The 10,734-nt window shown below is 40.4% G+C and overlaps 1 protein-coding gene across 2 annotated transcripts; it reads right to left on the minus strand.

Moving 5' to 3' along the window:
- LOC139413612 (probable Bax inhibitor 1) lies at positions 1 to 7,967 on the minus strand. 2 transcript variants are annotated; one of them, XM_071161213.1, is made up of 10 exons: positions 7,820 to 7,967; positions 6,207 to 6,305; positions 3,178 to 3,286; positions 2,838 to 2,958; positions 1,717 to 1,765; positions 1,523 to 1,620; positions 1,197 to 1,276; positions 946 to 1,046; positions 579 to 654; positions 1 to 291 (listed from the first exon to the last, which is right to left on the minus strand). In XM_071161213.1, the coding sequence occupies exons 2-10, from the start codon at positions 6,260 to 6,262 to the stop codon at positions 271 to 273; spliced, it is 711 nt and encodes a 236-aa protein (XP_071017314.1). In that variant the 5' UTR covers positions 6,263 to 6,305; positions 7,820 to 7,967; the 3' UTR covers positions 1 to 270. The 2 variants fall into 2 exon arrangements, with proteins under 2 accessions (XP_071017314.1, XP_071017313.1); XM_071161212.1 differs by having other exon boundaries at positions 1 to 294; positions 7,820 to 7,961.
- Between the last annotated feature and the right edge of the window lie 2,767 nt (positions 7,968 to 10,734).

Consider the following 10,734-nt stretch of genomic DNA (forward strand, 5'->3'; position numbering starts at 1 on the left):
AAATAAGTCTGTGTTAATTACTTCAAAACAACTACACGGTCCCTTCAAAATGGGACTTCTAGACCTTTACATCAAAGCTCAAAGACATCAAACCTTATGACAAAGTCAAATTCCAAATGCAACCAATCGGTTCCTAAAAATGAAGACAATATACCAAAGAACAAAATCAAATCAGGGTCTAAATCATTCAGAATGATCAAGCAGTTAAGGCGAATGCACCAGACGCACTCCTGATGCAATTCCAGGTCACAGATCTTTCCTCCACTTAATTTACTTCTTCTTCTTGTTGTCCTGCTAAATAAATAACATATTTTCAATACAGCTCTACATAAAACAGACAAATTCTCACCTAACTAACCTCAAACCATTTTTAACCTGGCAGTGCAAAGTACAAGATTACTATAAGGTACACTATGCTGGTTAATCATACATAGTATTTAAGATGCTTTCTGGTCCTATGTGCATGTTATTAGATTGTTCAAAACATAGCAATGTGTATAAGAGTTAGTGGAAGTATAGTATAGTTGGTATACTATATAAAAATGCACTGTGTTAGAGCACCCTTGCCAGTATTGTACCTTCTCATTCATGGCCAGAATAACCATTAGCTTCCTGAAGATAGTCACAAAGTCCAAGAAGAGATCCACAGAGTGCCTTCAATAGGGTGAAGAGAGAAAAGAGTTAACAAATATCTTATAAAACACTTGAAAAGCTCATTGTAAAAGAGCCAAGCTATTGACACAGTCTACGTAATACCAAGTCCATACCAATTGCATTGTATACCCACCCTACTCTACGTTTTACTGTGTTAGATAAGGAAAGATTGCATGGCCTGACAGACACACCCATGCACATTTGTAAATTCCAGATCACAATGGCAAAAGACTGTTTCAACAACTAGTCCCCCACCCTCTTCACCAGGTCAAGAGTGTGTGTCCCCCTTACCATATGTAGTCTTTGTCTCCCATCTCAGCCTTCTCAATGATGAGTTGAGTGTCAAACAGCACAAATCCACACATGATGGCCAGGCCAAGGTATATGTGAGCCTACACACACAAAAACGCTTGATTGGTAAAAATGACAACTAGTAAGTAATACTATAACTGTCCATGAAGAGTAGTGTTTGACAGCACTGTGTATAGTATTATTATTCAAAACAATGCAAACATGACTATAGTAGGTTGTTTTCCTCTTACCTTGAACAACATGACAGACCCCAGGAACATGTTGAGGAAAGAGACCAGGAGCAGGATGGACAATCCGGATGTCAGAGTACCTGAAAGGCAGACATGGGGTATTTTAATTTAGTAACATTTATTTTGTACAACAGTACAGTTTCACTAAAACCGGAGTGATTCGTTTCAGTCCCTTAATAAAAAATAAAACTCCAGGACACTGGTAACGACTAGACTATTTTCTCCATGTATCTGACCAAGTAGCACGTCAAGGTGTGCAAGTTTACGTTCTATAGTTTCAATTCCTTTACATTACACAATGTGGTTAGCAGCAGACAACACTTTACCCCAGAGGAAGAGGAAGCTCCTACGCTGGGCGTAAAGAGCACTCAGTGTGAAGCACACAAAGATGATGGAGGTCCCCAGGAAGGCTGTAACTATGATGCTGGTTGGAGAAGGAGAGTAGATATGAGAAACATTTAGAAAAAAACCTTCAGTCAAAAGGAAACTAGCTACTTACAGATAATTATTGTCATTTTACCTAGGGTTAATAGAGATGATGTAATCCATGGTTGGGCCCAAACCAACACCTAGAATGGAGAAGAAAACAAAACAAAATATCAGCACATGACCACTACAATAGCTAAAAATACATAGGCTGCGTTTAGATTCTCTACCCTTCTTTGGAAGTGTGCACTCGTACCCTCCCCCTCAAGGATTTATTAAAAAGAATGGACTGGTGTAAGGAATATGGTGGCAACTCCCTCCAGCCATGTTTGCACCAATCCAAAGCTTTTGAAATGCATGAGGGTGAGTGAAAAAGTACACACACACACACACACACACACACACACACACACACACACACACACACACACACACACACACACACACACACACACACACACACACACACACACACACACACACACACACACACACACACAGTGTAGGCCCTTTTCTGACAGCGCTATGAGGCAGATGTCAAGTAACCTTGGTAACCAGATGTCAAGTAACCTTGGTAACCAGATGTCAAGTAACCTCGGTAACCAGATGTCAAGTAACCTCGGTAACCAGATGTCAAGTAACCTCGGTAACCAGATGTCAAGTAACCTCGGTAACCAGATGTCAAGTAACCTCGGTAACCAGATGTCAAGTAACCTCGGTAACCAGATGTCAAGTAACCTCGGTAACCAGATGTCAAGTAACCTCGGTAACCAGATGTCAAGTAACCTCGGTAACCAGATGTCAAGTAACCTCGGTAACCAGATGTCAAGTAACCTCGGTAACCAGATGTCAAGTAACCTCGGTAACCAGATGTCAAGTAACCTTGGTTAACCCAGAACTAAAGTCTTGTGTAATTGCTCAGCTGCTCAATTAAGTTCTGGGTCCATAGGTGTTAAGAGAAGGGATCAAGAGATGCTAAAACAGAGCGGAACTGGAACGAGGAGCTCCACCCCCTCTTTGCAAGTTACGGGGCTGAATGTCCCCTCCCCTTCCAAAAAATGCTAACACCTTCAAAATCGTTATTGTCCAAATAACCAGTGACGGAAAACCCAAACAACGAAACTACTGCTGCTCGTTATCCTACGCGTCCCATTCCTTCCCGACAGACTCTACGTTACCAGTTATATTTACAGAGATCTGTCCACAAGAGATTACCTGTGAAGAAGGCAAAGCCAGAGAGGATAGCCAGTCTCTTCTTCTCCGTCTGAGGGCAGTGGGGGGTCATCGTCAGCCAGACCATCATGGCCAGGGAGCCCATTATTGTCAACAGCCCACCCTAATGGACATAAAACACACAGCAACCGTTATTATAATGTAATAAGATAAATGGTGATTGTCAATTACAAAACATTACCACACAATCATATGTTATATGGCCCTCTTTTGTGAAATCTACCCCAAACTCCACACTTAAGTGTTCTTAATACTTACAACACTAATAGAGTGCTTCAGTTTGGTTGTACTTGTTCCTATGGCTACCATTATCTCCATTTACCTGGAATAGTCTGGTGATGACGTGGACGTAGGCTCCAGCTGCAGCCACAAACATGCACAGGGCCAGGCTGGAGTAGACATTCTTCAGGTGCAGCTGAGTGGAGCGGGAGCTGAGACAGAAGGGAGAGTTGTACTGTATGAGGAACACACAGACACGTACGTGTGTGTGTGCGCACACACACACACACAGTTGAAGTCGGAAGTTTACATACACCTTAGCCAAATATATTTAAACTCAGTTTTTCACAATTCCTAACATTTAATCATAGTAACAATTCCCTGTCGTAGGTCAGTTAGGCTCACCACTTTATTTTAAGAATGTAAAATGTCCAAAGTATAGTAGAGAGAATTATTTATTTCAGCTTTTATTTCTTTCATCACATTCCCAGTGAGTCAGAAGTTTACATACACTCAATTAGTATTTGGTAGCATTGCCTTTAAATTGTTTAACTTGGGTCAAATGTTTCAGGTAGCCTTCCACAAGCTTCCCACAATAAGTTGGGTGAATTTTGGCCCATTCCTCCTGACAGAGCTGGTGTAACTGAGTCAGGTTTGTAGGCCTCCTTGCTCACACACGCTTTTTCAGTTCTGCCCACAAATTTTCTACAGGATTGAGGTCAGGGCTTTGTGATGGCCACTCCAATACCTTGACTTTGTTGTCCTTAAGCCATTTTGCCACAACTTTGGAAGTATGCTTGAGGTCATTGTCCATTTAGAGGACCCATTTGCAACCAAGCTTTAACTTCCTAACTGATGTCTTGAGATGTTGCTTCAATATATCCACAGAATTTTCCTTTCCTCATGATGCTGTCTATTTTGTGAAGTGCACCACTCCCTCTTGCAGCAAAGCACCCCCACAACATGATGCTGCCAGCCCCGTGCTTCACGGTTGGGATGGTGTTCTTCAGATTGCAAACCTCCCCCTTTTTCCTCCAAACATAACGTATGTCAATATTTCTCAATGGGCAGTTGCAATCCATAGTCTGGCTTTAATTTTTTAATGGCGGTTTTGGAGCAGTGGCTTCTTCCTTGCTGGGCAGAATTTCAGGTTATGTCGATATTAGACTTGTTTTACTGTGGATGTAGATACTTTTGTACGCGTTTCCTCCAGCATCTTCCCAAGGTCCTTTGCTTATGTTCTGGGATTGATTTGCACTTTTCGCACCAAAGTACATTAATCTCTAGGAGACAGAACGCGTCTCCTTCCTGAGCGGTACGACGGCTGCGTGGTCCCATGGTGTTTATACTTACATACTATTGTTTGTACAGATGAACGTGGTACCTGCAGGAGTTTGGAAATTGCTCCCAAGGATGAACCGGACTTGTGGAGGCCTACAATGGTTTTTTTCTTAAGTCTTGGCTGATTTCTTTTGATTTTCCCATGATGTCAAGCAAAGAGGCACTGAGGCCTTGAAATACATCCACAGGTACAACTCCAATTGACTCAAATGATGTCAATTAGCCCATCAGAAGCTTCTAAAGCCATTACATAATTTTATGGAAATGTTCCAAGCTGTTTAAAGGCACAGTCAACTTAGTGTATGTAAACATCTGACCCACTGGAATTGTGATACAGTGAACTTTAAGTGAAATAATCTGTATGTAAACAATTGTTGGAAAAATGACTTAGGACATCTACTTCGTACATGACACAACAGACTTTCCAAAACTACAGTTTGTTAACAAGAAATGTGTGGACTGGTTGAAAAACTAGTTTTAATGACTCCAACCTAAGTATGTAAACTTCCGACTTCAACTGTATATACATGCACATACACACACATCTCTCAATCTTCTCTATGTATTTCATGTCTCAGGCAGAGTTGCAAAGAAAAAGCCATATCCCAGACTGGCCAATAAAAAGAAAAGATTAAGATGGTCGAACAGACACTTGACATAGGAACTCTGTCTAGAAGGCCAGCATCCCGGAGTCGCCTCTTCACTGTTGACGTTGAGACTGATGTTTTGCGGGTACTATTTAATGAAACTGCCTGTTCAGGACTTGAGGCGTCTGTTTCTCAAACTAGACAGTCTAATGTACTTGTCCTCTAGCTCAGTTGTGCACTGGGGACTCCCACTCCTCTTTCTATTCTGGTTAGAGCCAGTTTGCGCTGTTCTGTGAAGGGAGTAGTACACAGCGTTGTACGAGATCTTCAGTTTCTTGGCAATTTCTGGCATGGAATAGCCTTCATTTCTCAGAACAAGAATAGACTGACAAGTTTCAGAAGAAAGTTTTGTTTCTGGCCATTTTGAGACTAATTGAACCCACAAATGTTGATTCTCCAGATACTCAACTAGTCTAAAGAAGGACAGTTTTATTGCTTCTTTAAATCAGGACAACAGTTTTCAGCTGTGCTAACATAATTGCAAAAGGGTGTTTTAATGATCAATTAGCCCTTTAAAATGATAAACTTGGAATATCTAACACAACGCGTCATTGGAACACGAGTGAAGGTTTCTAATAATGGGCCTCTGTATGCCTATGTACATATTCAATTTAAAAAACTGCCGTTTCCAGCTACAATAGTAATTGTAATCACTGCATTTCTGATCAATTTGATGTTATTTTAATGTACAAAATGAGCGTTTCTTTCAAAAACAAGGACATTTCTAAGTGACCCTAAACGTTTTAACGGTAGTGCACATCACATGCAACACCCACAAAGCCTAACATCAACAGAGAATTGATCTATCACTACACCCAACCCACCCAGAATCAGGTATGCTTGTAGCCTGAGTGGAGCAGGAGGTGAGATCAAGCGGAGAGTTTTTATTGTATGAGGAACAGGTTTAGCTCTACAGAAAATGTATTTTAACATAAAATGTCCAACTCATCAGTTAGGACTAATCTAGTCATATTGTAATTTAGTAACACATCAATGCCTGCAACAGTAGCAAAGCCTGTTAGTGACCAGTACAGACTGCTTCTGTTCAATGACTGACTCATGATGACAACAATAATGATGCCAGTAAGTCTCCTTAATGTTGTCAGATAGTGTGTGGAAATAGTAAACCAAGCAAGTTACTTACATTTGGGAAAATTTAAAAAGGGAATCAAAATGTATATTCCGATCAAACATGTTCATCTTGTCTGGACTTGGTTGGACCCTGATCCTGGAGTAAAATTTCCTGAAACAAAACAAATATGTGAGTTAGTTAGCTTCCTGGTTGCTCTATCCTCTTCCACCACTGATTAGTACAGTAATGGATTGAAATAAAAACAGCCTTCTTAATTAAATCAAATTTGAACTAGCTATATGTCCTGGAATGAAAGTGAAAAAAAGATATCTGGCTGAATCACCCGAGCCAAAAGTACTTTTTTCACTTCATTCTTTATGTTATGGATCAAATACTTGGGCAGATCAAATAGACAGCTAACGTTAACTGTGTGGGTCTGAAATTGAATGAATGTAGCCTCCTCTTATGCAAAGCAATCATTCGTGTAATGATTAGTCTGGCATTACGAAGGTCTGGGATGGGGTTTAGCTTTTTACTGACTTGGTTGTAAGGGATTGTGGTAAGGGGCTTCCTGAGTTCAATTCTTATATAGCACTGTCTCACCATGACCATCTCTGGCTACGTCTCAGATTTACTTAGTTGTCGTTAAGCAACTGTTGCTACAGTAGCTAACACAGCTACTGTTAGCTAATACACCTTGGCCAAAATCCCCCCAGAGTAACAAACTATTACGGGTAATTAGGCCTACAGTAAACACATAGTCAACACTTTTGTCAAACGTAATGAAACCTTGTCGTAATCGCACAAGAGTCGACAATTGACCTCAGGCCACAGACGCACTGATTCAAAATGACAGTTGCCATGTTCATTGTCTAGTCTGAACTAGGAAACTCGGAATTGCCAAATGGTTAAACGCGTCACGAGTATAACGACAACCAGTAAGCAAGTCGTACATTTCCGAGTTCCGACTAGTACATGAACGCGGCAAGTGCTTTAGGTGGTGGAAGAGGATAGAGCAACCAGGAAGCTAACTAACTCACTTCAGATTACATTGTTAATGTATCTAGCTATTTAATGTAATCGTAAACTAAGAAATCTAGCGCTTAGATGCTCCCAAACAGATGGCTAGTTGAAGGGGGCGCTGTCATGATAGCTAGACATCTAATTCCAGCACGCTATCCTAGACAACTTGGCTAACGAAGGCCCTTACCCAATCATGCGTAACTCAAACAAACTTAGCTTGTTCGCCGTTTCGTGTAAGGTTATCTAAAACTAGCCAACTTCACTCCGATTAATTACAGTTGCCTATTGTAATATAGCTAACCACAACCCTTTACATAAAACCCAGGTAACAGGATAACGTTAGATAATTATGGATAAATAAAATGCGAGTAGAAAGTCAACTATTTAACGTTAGCTAGCTAACATTGGCCGCGTTCGAGAGCATCAAAAACGTAATGTGGCATGGGTGAATTGACTGACTGATCTAGACATTTTAATGGACAGTTATTTAGATCAGTCATTCGGTAGCCGCCTACACTGTTGGCTGCAATGTCGAACAGGCCACTAACTAGCTAGTTTATGTTAGCATGGCTAACAACGCTTTTCATTGTCAAAACGAACATAAGGGCAGGTGTCGTTTACAACTTTCTGGATAGCTGCATTTTATATATAATACAAATTACCTGATGGTGATATTTGGACAACGATCAGCAACAGATAGATGTTTAAATAGCTAACGAAAGGCAAGCTGTTTCCACAGATGAGACAGATATTTCACTGTTAGTACAAGTGTGAAGCATCCGGTTGGCGTTTCCGCTCACTACCAAATATGGCGATGAGAGGAAGCCCAGTGGGATAAGATGGAGTGAGATGGATTTTGGCCGGAATTATGCAAATGTTCTCATCGATGAAACATTTGATCTCAATACCGTTTACTGTTGCCAAAACTAGAATCTGTTACGAACAGAGTGGACTGAGTTTTGTAGATTTTAACCTTTGCAAAAGTTTATTTAAAATTTGCTTTGTTTAGATTTCTATCAAATACATGCGTGCTTGGCTCTGCCCACTATTACTTATTTGTTCCCATTTGAAACGAAATGCTGTGGTCTATCTTGAGTAGAATAATCTTGCAGCTTCTTTACGTACTTTAGCCAGAGCTACTCCTTTCTTTAATATAATTTCAATTTAAGGGCTTTATTGGCATGGGAAACATATGTTAACATTGCCAAAGCAAGTGAAGTAGATAATAAACAAAAGTGAAAAGAAAACAATAAAAATGAACAGTAATGTCCATTTTTATTGGGTTTTTTTTCACTCACAGAAGACCCAAAATAATAAAGACATTACAAATGTCACATTATGTCTATATACAGTGTTGTAACGATGTGCAAATAGTACAACATGGAAAATAAATAAACATAAATATGGGATGTATTTACAAAGGTGTTTGTTCTTCACTGGTTGCCCTTGTGCCAACAGGTCACAAATCTTGCTGCTGTGATGGCACACTGGGGTATTTCACCCAGTAGATATAAGAGTTTATCAAATTTGGGTTTGTTTTTGAATTCTTTGTGGATCTGTGTAATCTGAGGGAAATATGTGTCTCTACATTTGGTAGGAAGTGCAGCTCAGTTTCCAACTCATTTTGTGAGCAGTGTGCGCATAGCCTGTCTTCTCTTGAGAGCCAGCTTTCTCAATAGCAAGGCTATGCTCACTGAGTCTATACATAGTCAAAGCTTTCCTTAAGTTTGGGTCAGTCACAGTGGTCAGGTATTCTGCCACTTTGTACTCTCTGTTTAGGGCCAAATAGCATTCTAGTTTGCTCAGTTGATTTGTTAATTCTTTCCAATGTGTCAAGTAATTATCTTTTAGTTTTCTCTTGATTTGGTTGGATCTAATTGTGTGGCTGTCCTGGGGCTCTATGGGGTCTGTTTGTGTTTGTGAACAGAGCCCCAGGACCAGCTTGCTTGCTTAGGGGACTCTTCTACAGGTTCATCTCTCTGTAGGTGATGGCTTTGTTATGGAAGGTTTGGGAATCTCTTCCTTTTAGGTGGTTGTAGAATTTAACGGCTCTTTTCAGGATTTTGATAATTAGCGGGTATCGGTCTAATTCTGCTCTACATGCATTTTTTGGTGTTTAACGTTGTACACAGAGGATATTTTTGCAGAATTCTGCATGCAGCGTCTCAATTTGGTGTTTGTCTCATTTTGTGAACTCTTGGTTGGTGAGCGGGATCCCAGAACTCACAACCATGAAGGGCAATGAATTATATAACTGATTCAAGTATTTTTTAGCCAGATCCTAATTGGTATGTCAAATTTTATGTTCCTTTTGATGGCATAGAAGGCCCTTCTTGCCTTGTCTCAGCTCGTTCACAGCTTTGTGGAAGTTACCTGTGGCGCTGATTTTTAGGCCGAGGTATGTATAGTTGTTTGTGTTATCTAGGCCAACGGTGTCGAGGTGGAATTTGTATTTGTGGTCCTGGCAACTGGACCTTTTTTGGAACACCCTTATTTTAGTCTTACTGAGATTTACTGTCAGGGCCCAGATCTGACAGAATCTGTGCAGAAGACCTAGGTGCTGCAGTAGGCCCTCCTTGGTTGGGGACAGAAGCACCAGATCATCAGCAAACAGTAGACATTTGACTTCAGTTTCTAGTAGGGTGAGGCCGGGTGCTGCAGACTTTTCTAATGCCCTCGCCAATTCGTTGATATATATGTTGAAGAGGGTGAAGCTTAAGCTGCATCCCTGTCTCACCCCACAGCCCTGTTGTTGAAGGAATTCTAAATTCCTCTGTTTTATTTCCCAATCAAAATCAAACACTCTGTCAATGCATTCGAAGGGTTTGTAAGACCCTATATTTTATAAGAATGGACAGAGCCCCGGTCTTAAAAGTCAGGTAACAGCGTTTAATTCAAGAGAGTACTAAGTTCATACACATTTTGCCACAGGTTATAAACTGAAAATGACGTCAGCGTTTTCTAAATGTTCCGTCTCTTCTTGACACTGGTAGAAAGGCCCTATAGCTCTCAAGCCTTCCCTCCTCGCCTAGAGCCAAGGTCAGCCAGTGTAGATTAGCATTCTAGACTGTCTGGAGATAGTCCGTCCCTGCCATCTGGAGATTCATTTGTACAAAGGAACAGACCGTCATTGTACTAAACTCCTGACTACATTATATTCAATACTGAGAGCAACAGAGAAAATTCATACATGTACAGTAACATAAGTCTTTTAATTCATCCTGATTGAAATGTATACATAATTAGTCATTATAGATAAAAATTCCCTTAACACCTGTGGAAAGAAATGTGTGTTTTTTTTCCATTATTACTGCACACTTGTTTGTGTACATGGATTTTATAATGTCGTATGTTTTTCCCCCAACACCACTTTCCATCAATTTGTATAGCAGACCCTTTGTCAATTAGGGTGTGCAGGGTGAATACGTGGTCTGTCGTACGGTAATTTGGTAAAAAAAACAATTTGACATTTGCTCAGTACATTGTTTTCGCTGAAGAATTGTACGAGTCTGCTTTTAATGATAATGCAGAGGATTTTTCCGAGGTTGCTGTTGACGCATATCCCATGGTAGTTATT

The sequence above is a fragment of the Oncorhynchus clarkii genome, chromosome 7 (genome assembly GCF_045791955.1).
Source record: "Oncorhynchus clarkii lewisi isolate Uvic-CL-2024 chromosome 7, UVic_Ocla_1.0, whole genome shotgun sequence".
In the NCBI taxonomy this organism is placed as follows: Eukaryota; Metazoa; Chordata; class Actinopteri; order Salmoniformes; family Salmonidae; genus Oncorhynchus; species Oncorhynchus clarkii.

Coding starts and splice junctions, on each gene's coding strand:
- LOC139413612 (XM_071161212.1), bottom strand. CDS start 6,262: ATGAACATGTTTGATCGGAATATACATTTTGATTCCCTTTTTAAATTT. Junction 2,959..3,177: donor TCATCACCAGACTATTCCAG/GTAAATGGAGAT, acceptor TATGTCCATTAG/GGTGGGCTGTTGACAATAAT. Junction 295..578: donor TTCTGGCCATGAATGAGAAG/GTACAATACTGG, acceptor TTATTTATTTAG/CAGGACAACAAGAAGAAGAA.